Consider the following 17665-nt stretch of genomic DNA (forward strand, 5'->3'; position numbering starts at 1 on the left):
GTGTTTTCTGCAAAGTATTACGCCTGTTTTACACCATCTTTCGCATCTTGTGTATTCGTGTCCTGTGTATTCAAAGACTGAGTGGAATTATTAAGGGTTAATGTAATTATGCTTAGCTTTTTCTTTCCATTTTGTTTCTTGTGAAGTCTGGTTTCGTATGGTTTCTGTGAAACTCTACTACGGTAATTGTTTGGGAAATTCTGAGGATATATATGTTGGAAATTTGACTATCAATGTACCTGATATTACAAGGAATATCACATTGTTTGCACTCATGGCGGATTTCGTAAAGGGATGGAAATCTATGATGCGCTTTACATGATGATGGGTATATCAAATGGAATTATATGAACATACATCCACTTCTGGCATTGAAAGCTACCTTGCTCGGCGCCAAAGGTCACCCAGGAGGATATCAAAGGCCTGGATTATCTGTCTTCTGCTCGTTGAATCATAAATCTGAACATATGATGAATTTTTCATCCAATTGTAGGTTTACTTCTGTTCTTTCAAAGCATTGATCATTCCGGAGCTGCCTTTAAAGCTCGTGCACGCCGAAGGTCACCCAGGAGGAAAGCTGTGACTTATATGGGTAACAATCAATTGCTTCGAGTGCTGTTTTTTTATGGCATCACAGAAATACTGTTTTAATTGTGAATCAGATGCACCAGCAGTGGAAGACAACACCAGGTGTAAATTCAGTCAGCCATGGGATAATATGTTGGGGGGGTGTTATTTGTTAACCAAAAAAGCGTTTACATGGAACGAGGCTAGCAAAGTGTGCAAAGATCTGGATGAACAAGCGGATTTCGGGGCATTGTGGACCGCAAAAGACACCGTACGTTTACGATGTAGTTTTCGTAATTTTTCGCTTACTCAGCTTAACAATTAGTGTTTTAATACAGAACTTACCGTTTAATCATAAACCTTGCTAAATTTCTTTTGTTTACTAGTACATGCAGATCTGCGTGCTTAATATTTTGTTGGTAGAATTTGATGGTAGAATACATTGTGCATTGATATTAATTTTATATCCGAATAGGCATTCCTGGCTAAATTGGCCGCAAAGCAGAAAATCTCAAGCTTTTTCGTTAACGGAAAATATTCTCAAGATGTTGGTGAATTTCGCTGGCAGTTCAATCGTCCATTTGTAAAAGAGGATACGTAAGCTGGGAGTTGTTAGTAAAAGCTTGCGGCTAGTGGTCGCTGCAGCTGTTCATATGCGCATATTTGTCTCTGTTATGAATGTTTATGCTTTATTAATGTAATAATCAGCAAACTGTTTATGTGTATTACATAAGTGCATTGATATAGGCCATGGGATACTGGTGAGCCCAAGATGCCGGACACGAATCGCGTCTTAGTGTTCAATGCCGACGGTCGCGGACGTGGTGCACTGGCGACCGACGCGCCTACCGGATCGACACGTCCCATTCTCTGCAAACGTCCGGCCATCGGTTTCCGGCGGAGAACAGCAACGGAAATGGGGGACCATTCAGCTGAATGTAAGAATCACCTGGTAAGACGCATTTGATCAATTTGTACTGATGAATAAATGATCGTTCCACTGTCGGCGACTGAATAATTATATGCGCTATTTAAAATCTCTCAAAATAGTGTAGCATCCATGCCTTCTTTGTGATTCAGCAGTACTACTTGAGATTACATGAAACAGATACAGATGCGCCATTACAAACATACTGTGGTCACTCGAAGCAGTATTAAGGTGTTTGTGAATTAACATTGAGTTTTATGAAAGCAGTGGTACGTAATATCCTATCTTCATTTGCAGTATCCAAAGTGCCTGTGGGATGGCGATCGGCGCAGGGCAGAGCCGGCAGTCTACAACCGGAAGAGGACGTCAACCGTGGACAAGTAACACAAGGGGCGGCTATTGTGACCAGAAGTCTTCCACCGCCGATCTCACAGGACAGGATATTCAAAGAGAATCCCAGTCATTTTGTCCCGGTGATGCCAAGCGGTAAGCGCTACGCACGATGTTACGCAAATATAAATATAACTTGTTTATGTGCCTGCACGGTGCGGTAGTGGACCGCAATAATCATAAGAAATTAGCAGAACTAGGTAGTGTACGTATGTATTATACTCGTAAATATGGAGACACTGGTGACCTTTGTCGTAATTCTTGGCACCTATCCGTATGATAACAACTCAAATAAACTGTTCCACTCTTTTTGAATAGATATCGGTGACCGGTACTCAAAGCACACCGAAGTGAGCGCGATTGTGCCGGTGGATGTAGTGGACATGGTTAAAGCACGCGAGGATAAACTGAACGAGCTCTTTGGGAGATCCACATTGCGACTAAAGGAGTACATGAATTTTTACCCGGAGGATTATCGCTACCCTGCGACGGAGTACCAGCGAATGGCTCACGTCTTGACCACGGAATTGATAGCGCAGGATCAAAGGGAACGAAAGACTAATGCTCCCTACGAAGTAAGGATGCTTATCGGGGCGGTTCGGCTGGTTTGGTTATACTGTAAATGAAACGTAAACGTAAATTAAGTTTCGGCGAATAAACGTAAATTGAGGAGAAGGAGAAGAAGAAACGTAAACTAGGTTTCGGCGAATAATTAAACCTGATCGTAAAGGATTGACCAGGTGCCTTAACTTCCCATAAGCTTGCATTGGTATTAGTACAAGTTTTGCAGACTGCCAAATTGTTAACGATGGAGCTGTTTAAAAGAGGAAAATCCATTCAGTGTTACTTTGGCGATGAACCGGAAACATTGGATAATCGCCAAGTGGAGTGCATCGCCACGGCGGGCGTAGTAGAATCGTGTATAAAACAAACATTGTTGACAGGTGCGTTGCAACCTTGTTACTGTAGTGGGTTTATTAATGACAGGCAAGCCAACAGAAAACAAAAACTTTCAAATTTCCCCTAATCTGATTAGTTCTTAGTTAGAAGTGCAGAATGTGTCGGCATCCGCTGAATGCCGAAAATGTTGAGATTGCTGCAGATAATTTAAATTGCGTTTTGTAACAAAATATTTCTTTTGTTTTAGGGAAGATAATCCGCGGATGCAGTCTGCCGGGTAACAACCATCACAGTTATTACCGGTCCGGCTGTCAAAAAACTACGAGTGGTGAAATATGTTACTGTGTGCGGGATTTGTGCAATCGAGCCAATACTTTCTCTGTGCAAGTTTCGTCTCTATTGTTTGTTATGTTTTACAGTTTGTTGTTGATTTTCTATAATTTTTATACTGCAGCCTTTAGATTCTGTCCATTCGGTTTAGCCTAGACAATTAAAAGAGGTTATGTACAATAATATGTTGTGTTTTGTGTACTGATACATTGTTAATGAATGCAGGTTACCTACAGTAGAGAACACTGGAGTTTGCGATTGGATATTATTCGTACATCATTAGTGCTGACCAGTAGATCGTAAACCGTTTACAGGACCGGCAAAGGTCCAGACGGCACCGGTATCGGCGCATCTCGTAGATCTTCCGATACTCGCAAACCGAATCCGTAATCTGAAACAGTACAGATATTCTTTACAATTTGCTTCCCACAGGAAAGAAAAATGATACTGTTTCGAAGTTTAATTAAAGGTGATCTTGTATGTAACTTATCCAAGCTGAGCAATAAATGCGTACTGCTGATGTAAGATCAGCAGAACGCTTACCTGATTTCTCCATATCTTCCAAGTCTGAATCCGGTACGAAATAATGATAACTTCCGGAAGTCTGAGTACCCTTCAGATTCTGATCGATTGTTGGTACGACAATGCGATTTCCTTCTGTCAGCTGAGCACGAATGTATGAGATATTGGGCTCGTAAAATATGGATAAACCTTTATAACAAGGATCAAAACATAAATAATTGTTATTATTGTAGATCGATAAAATGGTAATCCTCTCTACTGCTGTACTGTACTGTATTATCGACTTATCGTAAAATCTACTACACTCTACTGCGTATTGCTTTACATAATTACTTATGTTCAGTGCTTACGAGGACAACAAAATCGTCATATGTCTTTATTCAAAACTACTCGTATTCAAAACTACAGCGTATTACGCAAAACAAAAAGCAAACTTCACGATGCGTTAAATATGCATAGATGTAGGTACATCGGTGATCGGTCGTAGGCGGTCTGATGACAGGAAACAATTTATCTTATCAACTCCCGGTGGAGTAAATTCATATAATTTGCTCCCTGAAACTTAAGGGAGGCAGGGAACAGCTTACTAGGAATACACAAAATAGTGCGCGATGCGTTTTTGATTTGTACCAATCAAAATACACTTCTGAAAAACCTTTTTGGTCAAAGGTCACCCCTTGATTAGTGGTTTACGCTTGGAGAACGGAGATTTTAGTTTGTTTACAGCACCGATGGATAGTACCTTGTTTGCGTCTGCACAGTAAACATGCGAAATAATCCGCTCCAAACTGGTAAATATTACAAGGACGCTGCCTTAGTACTTCACGGGAAAAATCATCCAGCAGACGCCTGAAACCTTTTGGCAAGTGCACCGCCCGCGACTGAGCCGGAATCAGCAAAGGAGGGGCGCGAAGAGGCTTCGAGGTTACGGAACTGATCGATCCTACGTCAGTGGAACGGCGCGGTTGATCGTCCGCCGTGGCACCAGCAACGGACATCGGGGCAATAAAAACTTGGAGTATTGTAAGCAGATACCTTATTACTGTATTCCCAGTATCGGATTAGCTGCTCCTTCGAACCATCACTATCAAGTCGCTAAGTCATTTTGTGGTACAAACTACAAAGATACTTGTAGTAAGAAAGTCTTAATTAAAATAACTTACGAGTTAGCATAACTACGAGTACTGTATTAATTCTATTGACATGACGTGCTGCATTTTACTGAATAGTGCATTAAACGTCGAAGTATACATAATCCCTACTCGTGCCCTAGGAATTCGAAGCCACCAGTGTAATCTGCAATTACTAACAACTGCCTTAGAATGAACTTTTAGCGTAGGTCGTATCCATATTTGCAAAGATTGGTGTGTGCAGTATATACTGTGCTCTGTAGAGCAAAATACGAAACTGATCCCGTGCATCTTTTATTTCGGGTGCTGCTTTGAACGCTTGGTCAGTGTACATGACGCTGTTCCATCGAAATTTAAAAGCTCCTTTAGAAGCATAAAAACGAAACTTTTGTACGATACTACGGCACACAAAATCGCTGGTTCTGTAAAGGAAAAGGTCAACAGGTTAATGGTGTGATAACCGCACCCGGAAAGCCTTTTGCAAACACAGCACAACGAAACGCTTCCGTCGAACATTTCACATAGAAATCGCAAATCTTTTCGGTCTCTGTGGGATAATCCACCGCCAAAACTGGCTTGCCATCGTTTCTGGCTGACCGCAAGAACCTCACCACGGTGTCTGTGTGTTCGGCGTCGACATTTCGCAAGGGGATATTGTCTCTGTACCACGTATCCTGTGCGACCAGACCATCAACCATTGAGACATAATCCGCGTTACCATACAGTTCCACCGCATTGTTCACAAACACCAGCAGATCGCTGTTGAGCGACTGGCCCCAGCGTCGGATGCGGCCGACCAGCTGGATCATATCGTCGGCCGCGGCAGGTCGGTTGCCTTCAGCAAGAAAATGTGTATACACGTCCACAGCGTCCAGATACAGACCGGAATAACCTTTCCGCAGAATGTGATTTTCCATGTAGTTTAATAGAATTTCTTGCCATTCTTCCATCCAAAATCTGATTTTGTATCTAAAAAACATAATTATTTTCATTTCAGACAAGCTTCTTAATTCTTAAGCTTGAACCGAAATGTCAAGTGAGATTACCGGTCGCGAAACCTGTCGTTAACGCGCTCCAGAAATAAGGGTATGACGCCGGGAATCCAGTCTTCCCGCCAATAGTCCAGCCATACTTCGGCTTCACCGACGGACAGGTAAGCTAAAACGATCTTTCCTTCTGAGCGCAACTGATTTACATCATCCACAGACAATTGCGCACGATCGGGGTGTACAATATGATATGACAAATCCGACTTCGAAATGGACCGGTAATCGGGATCGGACGTTTCGATATCCATTGCAAACTTTGGTGTATACACAGCCTCCATGGAGAACGGAACGACACGCCTGTTAGAAGCGCGAGAAAAGTCTGTATCAATAAAAATTTCAGCATTATCTGCAGTTTCTGCTGTGATAGTCCGCGAAAAGCATAAGAATGTCACTGCCGTTGCAAATTCGTGTGGTAGTATAAAGTTCATTTTTTACTAAATTTGATTCTTGTCCGCTTTTTACAACCACACTGATACTTTTAAATCGTATTTTAAGATATATGTATATCGAAATAGTCATGGAGCTCCAGTTCTTAATTTCAGTCCATTTTTGTCACCAATGAGCAAAATTGTATTGTATACATTTAAATATTTGTACAGCGGAAAAAATCGCTGCGCTTGGCAAATGCGGCGGTGTTATGTGCCGAGGCACAACAGATTTTGCCTAACGAAGTCATTTCTTCGCCAGATATCTGCAGTGATGCGCCGTTTATTTTTGCCTTTGTAATTTATAAACGTTTAACAACTTCTATTAACGCTGCCTGTTTCAGTTTGTAGCGAGGTGAATGGAATATAGATGTACGGTAAATATTTAGTAGTTTCTGTTTAGAAATCTATTTACGTACCCTTCAGTCTTCACTACGTATAACACATAGGTATCTGTACAAGTATACCGTTCTATATTGTACACAAGAACGGCGAAGAAGGTCAGGTTGTGTCTGTATGTTTACATACACATTTTTAAATGGTTGTAACTATAAATTTTTATGCATTGCGCTTTTCTGTTTACAAAATTATTGGTCTTACAAGTTTAATGCCAATTTGCTGTAAATTCACTGTTGGAACCGGTATACTTATCGTTAGTTTCCACTCTAATGTTTTATAATATTATTGCTTTCCTTTGCCATTTTGACTTTGTACGGTTTTAATGGGTGATTGGTATCCCGCTTTTTTCATGTTTAAAAATATTTTCTGCCATTTTGTTATTAAGCACAAATCCTTAAAGAAATCAAAAAATGTGAACTTGGGAACAATAATACTGTAAAACGTACTGCGGTGATTTACTTACTTTTCCATTTAAAGCCAACCAAATCGTTTAATTCCGGTGCTTAAGATTCTCTGTCGGATTCCCATTCGAAGAGATGCTGTACAATGTACAGCATCTCTTCGAATGGGAATCCGACAGAGTACACTGTACATGTATCTTTGCGATACATGTACAATGTACAGTGTGCATGTATCGTAAAGCTGAACTATACTCAAGTATAGACTGTCGGTATTCCAACAGCAATCACCCAATCGTAGGGCAGCAGGCTTGCATTCCTATTGTAATATAGATGTTTATACAATAGTGTACCAGTGGATGACTCCCCTCATTCTCCATTCTATGTATCGGAGCTCAGAAAAAAATCATTGAACTAGAACACTTAATTGCTCGTTTCCCAGGACGAGAATGCAGTGTCCAGGCTGAGCAGGGAGAATATGAAATGAAAAGGAATGCAGGTCAAGAAAACGTATTGCTGTACATCAGAATAGTTCAGACATTCCCAAATTATGGAAATTCCGCGTTAGAACTAGACAGCTCGTACGCAGAGTCGCAGATAACGCATTGTTCCGATTTGACTAGCATCAACGACATTCAAATTTTCATTACGCACACCGAAATTCTCTTGCGCGGCTGAATATTTTGGTTTTTTTCGCATTTATTCTTAATCAATCCACGCGCCTGCGTAAGGCTTCCGTAGGAAGCGTTCCGAAGCCCGAATGAGTTTTTCCATTTAAAGCCAACCAAATCGTTTACTTCCGGTGCTTAAGGGTACTTATCTTTATCTACTCGTACAGAAATATTCGTCCGAGGCGGCCGTGCATTGAGACAGATGAGCAGCCAGATTAGGGTACACCTGGACTCTTTGGCCACTGGCTCTCAGTTTTGTTTGAAATTTTTCTTTAATTGCCTTGCTTTTTTTAACAGGATAATTCGACTAAGTACGTTGTTTGGGTTTTCGAAATATCGTTGCTTTGGATCTTAGCCTGCGAGATATGTTGCGCAAAACCGTTTTAATCCCACCAGACGCCGTAATATGTGAGTATCTGCACGTGGTACCATTATTAGCGTACTCGTAATGTTATTCTGCACACCTTTCGACTTCTTACTCTGATTTTCTATGGTTACACTGTATAGATTTGGTGTTTCACCTGAAAGCGGAACATCCAGATATAAATTCGTAGAATAAATGTTTGCAAACGAGTCTGCTTATTAAAAAAGCGTGTATGTTCCCAGTAGGGTATGAGAAGCACGGAAATGGACTGAATTGTTGGTATTCTAGCCACGAGCTCGCGCAATGGAAGCGCTCCTAGCTGATGTGAGTCGCTGTGGTAAGTGAATGGGACACTGCGCTGTAATTTGCATTGCCAAATTATACAGCTCTGGGGCGATAATTACTTACAAACAATGGTTGCCGAATTTTCGGGATAGATAATAGTACGGTAAATCATAAATTGTTTTAAAATGGCCTGCTACGAACACGGTTATTGCATACTATAGTGCGCTTCGTTCTCGGCCCGACAAGCACAGCAGATGGCATTTTTGTTTTTTAGGATTGAACGATAGCGCTGATTGTGAGGTTGTGCAGGAAGATTTGGAAATCAGTTGTCTGTTATGGGAAATCCTTTCGGAAACCCTGGGCTACCTAGACATCCATTCACAAATCAAAGCAAAAGGGTGAGAACAAAAAATTTTCGAAGTTGCCTTGCTCAGCATGATGCTTCTGGTGTTTATCGCTGTCTCCGTATCTCGGCCAAGAAATTTTGATGTTTTTGCATTCGAATGATTAGTAATGCACATAGAATTACACATAATCTGCAAGCCCAGGTAAACGTATGTACGGTTTAAATTTTTTGACTCTCATGGTTTCTACTTTCTAGTTAGTCATAAAAATTTTTGGATGTTCGTAATTATTATCAGGATTAATTTTTCTGGTTGTGCAAGTTAATGCATGATGCCTTATTGAATAAATAAATTAGCATGGCAGAAATGGTTTATGCAGTTGTGAAGTGCTTAGTTACTTAATAATGCAGCTGAATATCGATATTATTTATGTGGAACTTGGAAGGTATTTTGTGAATGCTTTTATTTATCTTTTTCGTTTTGCAGAGTGTGTTCGCTTTGGAATCAACTGATCACTGAACCTCTGCAGTCGGTTTGTGTGACACTGGATTTGGTCAATATTACAGCGCACATGCCAGTAAACAAGAAAACTTCGGATGTCGTTCAGGTTTTGTTGGAACAAGCTATCAGCAGGCGTCATGTAAAAGGTCTGCTGATTGACATGCATGTTCAGCAGTCCGAACCGCGGGACTTCGTAGCGAGCCACATTGATATTACCAGCTCGTCGCTGCTGGTCATCTCCCTTAAAAACTGCCGCAATTGCTTCATGCGCGAAAAAAATCGCACTCATTTATATTTTGAAATAAGGTTTTTTCCACTTGCTCATCTGCTGCGTCGGCGCAAGCATCCGAAGCCCGGTGGGGACGAGTGGACGCTGGACCAGCGTGTGTCGTATACGTGCTATTCATCAGCATTACTGCGGAACTGGGTCTCACGTAACAACAGTTTGGAGGCTAGCGGACAGTTATAATTTTCTTCTCTTAATTCAATTGTTGAACCGAGTTATGTTTGTCGTTACTCTAGTCCAGATGTTTTGGAATCTTCGAAATATAATCTCTGAATTGTTGTGCGTTTTAATGGAGCGTTGAACTGCATTATTTACTCGTATTTACATTTAACGTAAATGCCACATGCCTGCTTAAATTTGTCAAATTGGCGTACAAATTTGTCTGCGTGAAAAATGTAAAGCTTCTATTCAAGATGACTTGCTTTACCTGTTGCGAGTGTTATAGTATTGTGCAGTACATTAATAGTTAATCCGGTAAAGATCTCTATAAATCTCGGTTGATTCGTTAAAATCTGGATACACAAAAATCTATATAAAACCGTCCACAAAACTTTTGGCTCGAAGTGCTTTATCTGCGTGCACGCATTTTTTAAGTTGGATTGTATTCTCGTAGAAACACCTTATGTTAAGCACAACGCATAACTTAAACAAATAGTGGTCTGCTTACTTTAATACAAATTTCAGAAAGTATACAAAACGAAAAAAATAGTTTTGTGTACATCCGCCGACAGTAGCTGAAATCCGATGCAGAATCAATCACGGAATTGAAATATTATTGGTCATGCTCTACCGTCTGTCGCCGCATTTGCCGGATTTGCGTGAACGCGAAAACTTCTTTTGAGGTGGTAGTTGATCGTATTCTGCTGGCTGCAGTTTCTAAAAATATTCGAAGGATGATTTGGGGGTTTGATCATTGTGCGGTAAATAACTCAACAATCAACAAGTGCAATGAGTTAAACAAGCACTGCACATCATGCAGTACCGGTTCACCTTTTTCGGTGTGCCGTGGCGGCCTTCGTCTACTTTAGCTGGGTTCCGGAAAGAGTATGCTTCCGTCAAATAGCCGGTGTAATTTGACAGAGAATGCGATTGGTAATAAACCAGCAACTCCGCTAAATTGCTATGCGCTATACTTTCCCCTCGCACCATCATTTTATCGTTGGGAAGAAAATCAATCAAATAATGTCGGCATCGTTCCGGAGCTCTAAAATGTCAAATTTTTAGTTTCCATACCCACTGAAGTAATTCTAGAAAAACACCAGACAGTGCAGAATGCTACGATGCTGATAAACGATACCTATGCTGATAAACTCTGTACAACATGATATCGAAGTACTTATATGAAAACACAAAACAGCATACGTTGTAATTCTGCGGCAGAATTACAATTACAAAGTACCACATAATCACACTTTAGAACAGTGTTTGCGGTAGTTTTAAGCTATCCAAAGTGTCGTCCTTATTTAAAATATAACTGCAATCGCATAAACAATTTTATGATTCTTATGCGTACAGCCGTAACGCGACGTATATGTATCTTAATGAAGCCTAATCATGCAACCTGATAAAATACCGCTACTGACATACTTGAACGAAAGAACAAGAACATTAAAGTCACTCTGGTTTGATCGCACCAGGAAGCATCCCACCGTGCGATTTCGGAGCAAAGCTTCGGCATCCCTGCAATCAGGATTCGAATTAATTGTTATACAACATAACAGCATTATCTCGTAATAATTATATCGTGTTTAGCAAACATGGTGGCACTTCAAGATGAGTATCGTACAGACCTGGGCAGTTATGGAAAATCGACCCACAGTTAGAGTTAAGAGTTACAGGGAGCGTGCGAGTTGCGCTAAGAGTTAAGTTATTTATGCAGGAAAACCGAGTTTCGAGTTACACCGCGAGTTACGCTACCATAGACAATATATACTATTTTTACGAGAGTTAAGTTAGAGTTAAGTTTTCTTCTGAGCGAGTTACGCTAAAGAGTTAAGTTATAACTCAATAACTCGAAAATAACTCGCGTTAAGTTAAATAGTTAAAATTAACTGCCCAGGTCTGGGTCACTACTATCGTACGCATGATGTGTTTCATGTATGTGTGAACTGCATCTGATTGTGTATTTTCATTGTCTGCTTTAAACGTAAATCAAAACTCGTAAATCAAAAATCAAAACTACACGTAAATCAAAACTCTAACAAAAAGACTTTGTTAGCTAACTTTGTAAGCAAAAAGACATGTTCGTCTGTTTTGGGCAATATTGCGATTTCTTTGATCAATGTAATAATTTTTTCAGTATCGTCAGTGTAATAATTGCCTTAAACGTAAGGTACAGGCTTTATACATGAATCGTATCGTACCGGCGGTTTAAGTTTGTGAAAAACCAATCCGTTTTGTGCAGTCTTCCGGTTTGCGTTTTCTTCTTTGCCTGTGCAACACCGGATGCAAGCTGCTCATAGACACAATCCTTAAACCACTGGGACACCTGTTGCGCATCCGCCAGGGAATAACCATCGATGTGGTCAGCTGATTGTGAGTGCTCAGAATGATACGTGGATGCTTCGCTATGCGCACCGGAAAACGTCCCACTGGAGCCAGCGGCAAGATTTATGCGCTCGGCCGCTTCCTGCTGTATTCGTTTTCTCCACATGCAGTTTCGAAACCCTGCAATGTACTGTAATATAAAATCAAAAACATTTACGCCACCGGTCAAAGCTTTTTGGAAAGGAAGTGACCGGTTTACACACATCGCTGTATCTTTTTGGCCGCTGTTTCACGCAATCGCAGCCGACTGGCAAGGTCATCGGCAACACAATATTTGACGAAGACCTTGGTTTTACCCAGGTGCCATGATTGACAGCCGTAGGGTTCCAAGATCTTTTCAATCAACGTCATCGGCCTGTCAAAGCTTTGGTTAAAAAGACCTCGGAAGCGTGCCATGAATTCAGAGAATGTGGGCCTGTACGAGAAGCCCTGACGGCGAATCCATACCGCTTCCAAAACACCGGCATGGCGCAGCTACCAAAGCCAGACAATTTTACTGCAGCTACCCAATCTTGCAACTAAATTTATAAGCAACGAAAAGTACCAGATAATGATGATAAAATTATATTGAATGTGGGCATTTGGGAATTTGTTGTTTATGACAATGACACATTAAACCGACTTACTTGCGTTAAAACGTGGGAGCTGTCAAATTTGTTGGGAATCTGTTCGATGTTTGGCTTGATGCATCGGACAAAATATGTTTCACTTTGATGTAGTTCATCTAGCAGTGCCGTTAGTGATGCCTGTAAAATCAGTTAAAGCGAGCCAGGTTTAATATTTTTCGGTTCAAATGGAAAGAAGGGATGTGTCATCTAACTTATAATTAAATAGGCACGCCCCATAATGTCTGTTTCTACTTTTTTATGCGGTACGGTACCGTCTACGCATCCGTATATACTGCAGTACCGTTACCGCAAACAATTACGGTATTTTGTCATATATATGACATTATAATAACAATATGCGTAATACTCGTACTTTGAACTGGTAAGCAAGTGTCAGCTTTTTTCTTGTACTCCGTCCAAATCCCGCCCCGTGTTCCGCTTTTTTTGTCCCAGCCGGCACGGGTGCCGGCTCCAGTTTTTGTCCGAACACCAGTGAGCCTGTACGCGATACTTTAGCCTGAAAGAGTGTGCTGACTATCGCGTGTGGACTGCTCTGCAGTAGCACACACAGTCGCTCGGGTAGGCTATCGCGATTCTTTTCCAGAAAGCCTTTGGCGTTGTAGAGCACATCTCCAGCATAGTGGCAAATGGTAAAGGTCGGCAGAACCGGCGCTTGGCCAGGAGCCGGGCGAAATGTGGAGCGGAAGCGGGATGCATGCGAGGCGAAATGATGTTGAAACTTGATAACCAACGAAGCGTCAGAACCCTGAGGGAAGTGGCATTCTTCGTCCATCAAGGAGAGGATACCGATCGGTCGATCAAGGAACATATGCTGTGCAGAATGAACAATTAGGCACGCAGAACGCAACGAATATAGTGTACTAACAAATAACAATTAGCGTATTAAAACGTTTTCTGTAATTGTCACTATGAGTTTCGAGTGTGTATTACTACATACATACCAGTAAGTCTATGTTGTCTCGATAAGTGACCTTATCTACTCCCAGGCCCTCGCTTTCGTATTCGTTCTGCTCTTGCTGGAACACTTTCTAAAAATCACAGCTTTATTATAAATTATCGTCGCACGAAATGTGCACAGAATTGTTCATCGAAACATCCGCACAAAAATTGTGTATACTTGGCTTTATTAGCTGGTTTTTAGCACAACAGTGCACGTGTGCAAGTACGGCTGTATGTATTACGTATTAATGTAAATACCTACGTGTAGTTTATAAAAAGCAAAATTTGTACAATATAATTGTGCTCTAAATTCTGTCTTTTGATTCATGATTCCCGTACCAAATTGAAGAAATGCTGCAATTGTTCATTGGCTAGATTGATGCACAGCTGCTCGAAAGAATTAGTGCGCAGGTTTTCAAATCCAAATACATCCAGTATTCCGACATTTAAGAGCACACTCGGTATCTTTTCCGATTTTTCGGCCGGTGTTTTTGGGAGTAACATCTCGTTAATACGATGAATTATCCATCGAAATAGACGATTGTATAATGCCTTGGAGATGGAATCGCGGCAGTCTAAATTAAAAAAGTACATGTACAGTGATTAAAAAGTACGTGTACACTGATTGTGAAATCAATTCTTCCCATTGCATCGAACTTGGGATACGGGTATATATCGTTACTGCTGAAAAACAAGTCCGGTACTGCTACCTTCAGCCTCGCTTTTGCTATATGGTCGGCAGATTACTTCACCCCGCGAGTAGATTTCCAAATTTTGGAGTTGATTTCTAAGATTCTGCCTTTCAGTTTCCAATAGACTCTGTAAACAACATTATATGAGCATAGAAGTACTGCAAGCATAAATTTGCATAAGCAGTTAGCCATAATTAGCTCAGATAGCGCAGCAAAAACACCTGCAAATCAGCTGGGTGATACTGACAAAGTATAAGCAACTGCATTTTAATGATGTATCTGCTGTTTCTTATCGTTTGATTTCAAACAAATGGTTTAGATTTATTTTCAAGTTCTAAGATCCACAAGCGATGAGCTACGATAACGTTTGCACTTTGATAAGTTTTTTATGATCAGCTGTTTTAAGGTAAGTTAGTAAGGCGCAAGACACCCTGAAACCCAAATACCGGCATATGCAGTTAGGCTACCACACAAACCGCGGCATTTTTGACGAATCTTTCCGTATCCGTGCAAAACGGAATTTTCCCGCCGGGATCTTCCGTGAATTTTACGTTTCCCAGGCAAAGAATTGCTGCCAAAATGGTAAAAATGTGATACTGCTCATCTTTGCTAAATCCAACTACCGACAACGCATCGCAAAGGTCACGATAGTTTTGCAGATGCCCGTTAACTGGAGGTCGCTGTCTCGCTTGCACGTCATCTAGATATCTGCCACAAATGATGGGAAAACCTTGAAATGTAATCACTTTTATGTCGGCAAAGAGTCCTTCCTGCTACATCAAAGTCAACCTACTCGTATGTTGCGCCTGAATCGAGTTTCAGTTTCTTTAACAACTGAGCCGGTAGATCACTCATAATAGTGTGGAAAATGTGAAAGTTAGATTCTCCTGGGTTCCGGTGGGTGATCCGAGATTTCTCCAGCAGATATTCAGAAATTTTCGCCCCGGTTACTATAAAAATTATTAAAAGAAAATTTGCACACTTTCCAGATGTACCAGGATCTGGTTGATAGTACAGAGTACTCTATAAAGGATAATTTTAACTTGAAATTGCACAGTGCCGTTAACTGGTGCTGAAGATATTGCAGTGCATTTGCTGAAAATGTTTTCCCAAAATTATCAAGGTGCTCATAAATTATTTTGCAAGTATGCACCTTTCCCAGTGTCGGCAAAGGTTAGCTGAATGAACTTTCCAAACCGACTAGAATTATGATTTAGGCTGGTGTGGGCGTTGCCGAAGGCTTCTAGCAAGGGGTTCATAATCAGGATTTTTTGTTCCAGCTCATGATCACCATTGGAGATCTGCATTAAATGAGATAAAAACAGTTTCGATGCTTCCGTCTTTCCCGATCCGCTTTCTCCGCTGAATATGCAGCACTGGGCATGATGTCGTTCCAGAAGGTTTTGATACACGCGGGAAGCGGAGACAGAGATATGCGGCAGTGACCATTCGGCTGGTTTGGGCGAATGCGCTGGCCGGCCAGGTTCCTGACCACGATCAATCAGTAAATTACGTATGACTGTTTTAACTATATATATTGCAGTGCACAAACAGAAAAGAACAGGTTAATTCAATAACAGGTAGAAGTACCTAACGAAAACCTAACATCAGCTGACAGTAAGGTCATTATATATGGAAGTACAAAGATGGCATATAAATATTTTTATTCAATAATTGCGCTGAAACACGCTGCATGAAACACCTAACAAGTAAGTGTTTACCACATTCGCGACGGCATTTGGTAGTGGTTGACGGATTGCCTCGAAAGGGTTTAGGGAAAGCAGAATTTCGCCCACTGCGGTCTACAACGACACCCACTGCGGTCGACAGGCTTGTACATTTTGCGAAGCTATTAGGAACGTATAGCTTTGTATCCGTTTTACAGTACTCAGATAATAATAAAATCAATAACACGGAGTATGACTTCCAGCTTACGTAGATCTTCTTCTTCCGAAATCGGCAACGCAGGATAGCTACCATAAGCGCTTCGTCCACAAAGGATACAGTTGCCAAATCGTCAACATCTTGGTCCAATAACAACACTGCATTCGACATTCCTCGTACGCTTGAAATTGTGAGTTAATTTCGAGCAGTCACCAAACTTTGAAGTGATAGCAGAAATTCCTTCTCTAATAATTATGGAAGCAACATACTCGCGGCCGAACTGACGTAAAGTCAGTCTTAGCGGGCGCACCGGAAGTGCTTCCGGCCTTGTACTGTTATACACTATACCACAAAATGTTTCTAGTATCGATATCTCGGTACGACGGCACCGCACCGGAAAGAGGGAAGTAGTACGCACTTTCCATACTGTAAAGACAGAATTATTGCAAAGATCAACATAATAAATGACACAAAAAATATTTCCTTAATACGTATACCAATACAAAGTACATACAATATTAACATAACATTTAAATATGAGCTCTCTTTGCAGTACTCTGTCACATCACGACTGTTACCAGTAACTGTCCTTATTTTGCAGCAATATTATATCCACAGTACATATGCACGAGTATTAGCACAAAAACTGAATCACGACTGATTGTGAGTAAAAAACTGCGCTTTTAGGATGTAACACAATGCTGTCTCTTCACTTTGACATGTTGTCAGTAAAACTGCGTCAGTAAAAAGACGCGGTTTAAGCCAGTGTAATACTACAACACAGTATCTATTGTATATGCACACGAGCGTAATCGTATGAAATTATTTTGACCAAGTCGAGAGCTTTTAAGGTACTGCCGGTACGAATGCGATACTACTACGGCCTATGGTACGTAGTGTCACTACGTACTGCGTTTGCATATGTAAAATATGTATTTATATAATTGTTAAAACGATACTCAGTATTCGCAGTGATTTAATGTACAACGTCCAAATGGTATTCGTACTGGGGAAGCCGGATAACGTTCCGCTGACCAAAACATAGTCCTGCACCATGTTTACCGCAGGATAGGGAAATCAGTTTACTCGCTAGTCGCTACCTTCTGGGAGTTCTGGCGTTTTTCATGGGCACGCAGACCGCGGACGCAAATGAAAATGCAGAACTTCGAAAGCAATATAGATGCCATGGTCCTCTGGTCCTCCATAACCCAAGCTCTAAAACAAAAACCATTCGTAAAATTAAGGATAACTAGTAACTAGGTGGAAAGCGGAATCGAAGCGGGAAAGAAAATCAACCGCATGGCAACCGCCCTCTGGGGTTCGGTTCCTTTGCAAGAGTGGAGTACTCGTACAGAGTCGTACCAGGGCCACAGACTGCTGGTCGCTGGTCGTACTTTAATACAGTTTGCAACTCATACGAGTGCAATGCTATGTTATTGTGCAGCAGTGGCGTTTTAAGCAATTTTATTGCTGATTTTACTGGCA

General features: G+C 41.1%; 5 protein-coding genes across 10 annotated transcripts; 2 read left to right on the forward strand and 3 right to left on the reverse strand.

The window, feature by feature from the left end:
- Positions 1-10: 10 nt before the first annotated feature.
- LOC129594180 (uncharacterized) lies at positions 11-3338 on the forward strand. 2 transcript variants are annotated; one of them, XM_055490777.1, is made up of 9 exons: positions 11-328; positions 488-592; positions 663-838; positions 1043-1164; positions 1315-1505; positions 1793-1981; positions 2204-2460; positions 2676-2829; positions 3033-3338. In XM_055490777.1, exons 1-9 carry the CDS (start codon positions 295-297, stop codon positions 3269-3271), a joined length of 1467 nt encoding a protein of 488 aa, XP_055346752.1. In that variant the 5' UTR covers positions 11-294; the 3' UTR covers positions 3272-3338. The 2 variants fall into 2 exon arrangements, with proteins under 2 accessions (XP_055346752.1, XP_055346753.1); XM_055490778.1 differs by having other exon boundaries at positions 494-592; positions 3033-3337.
- LOC129594183 (uncharacterized) lies at positions 1339-4876 on the reverse strand. 2 transcript variants are annotated; one of them, XM_055490786.1, is made up of 4 exons: positions 4380-4876; positions 3659-3826; positions 3391-3506; positions 1339-1516 (listed from the first exon to the last, which is right to left on the reverse strand). In XM_055490786.1, exons 1-3 carry the CDS (start codon positions 4633-4635, stop codon positions 3424-3426), a joined length of 507 nt encoding a protein of 168 aa, XP_055346761.1. In that variant the 5' UTR covers positions 4636-4876; the 3' UTR covers positions 1339-1516; positions 3391-3423. The 2 variants fall into 2 exon arrangements, 1 of the variants encoding a protein (XP_055346761.1); XR_008691171.1 differs by lacking the exon at positions 1339-1516 and adding an exon at positions 3185-3267 and having other exon boundaries at positions 3350-3506; positions 4380-4875.
- Positions 4149-10000, forward strand: LOC129594182 (uncharacterized). Of its 4 annotated transcripts, none has more exons than XM_055490783.1 (4): positions 4149-4660; positions 8316-8410; positions 8633-8756; positions 9189-10000. In XM_055490783.1, exons 2-4 carry the CDS (start codon positions 8377-8379, stop codon positions 9670-9672), a joined length of 642 nt encoding a protein of 213 aa, XP_055346758.1. In that variant the 5' UTR covers positions 4149-4660; positions 8316-8376; the 3' UTR covers positions 9673-10000. The 4 variants fall into 4 exon arrangements, with proteins under 4 accessions (XP_055346758.1, XP_055346759.1, XP_055346756.1 ...); XM_055490784.1 differs by having other exon boundaries at positions 8319-8410; XM_055490781.1 differs by lacking the exon at positions 4149-4660 and adding an exon at positions 7963-8117.
- Positions 5056-6345, reverse strand: LOC129594181 (uncharacterized protein TM_1410-like). Its single transcript, XM_055490779.1, has 2 exons — positions 5814-6345; positions 5056-5736 (listed from the first exon to the last, which is right to left on the reverse strand). Exons 1-2 carry the CDS (start codon positions 6242-6244, stop codon positions 5205-5207), a joined length of 963 nt encoding a protein of 320 aa, XP_055346754.1. The 5' UTR covers positions 6245-6345; the 3' UTR covers positions 5056-5204.
- Positions 10001-10275: 275 nt separating the features above from the next.
- On the reverse strand, positions 10276-16351 carry LOC129594148 (unconventional myosin-VIIa-like). The gene is made up of 15 exons (XM_055490733.1): positions 16232-16351; positions 16018-16098; positions 15450-15783; positions 15090-15246; positions 14773-15004; positions 14315-14423; positions 13944-14179; positions 13607-13693; positions 13018-13476; positions 12663-12782; positions 12240-12510; positions 11853-12156; positions 11077-11169; positions 10480-10693; positions 10276-10365 (listed from the first exon to the last, which is right to left on the reverse strand). Exons 1-15 carry the CDS (start codon positions 16349-16351, stop codon positions 10276-10278), a joined length of 2907 nt encoding a protein of 968 aa, XP_055346708.1.
- Positions 16352-17665: the final 1314 nt, after the last annotated feature.

Source organism: Paramacrobiotus metropolitanus, unplaced genomic scaffold (assembly GCF_019649055.1).
Source record: "Paramacrobiotus metropolitanus isolate TYO unplaced genomic scaffold, Prichtersi_v1.0 Parri_scaffold0000066, whole genome shotgun sequence".
In the NCBI taxonomy this organism is placed as follows: domain Eukaryota; kingdom Metazoa; phylum Tardigrada; class Eutardigrada; order Parachela; family Macrobiotidae; genus Paramacrobiotus; species Paramacrobiotus metropolitanus.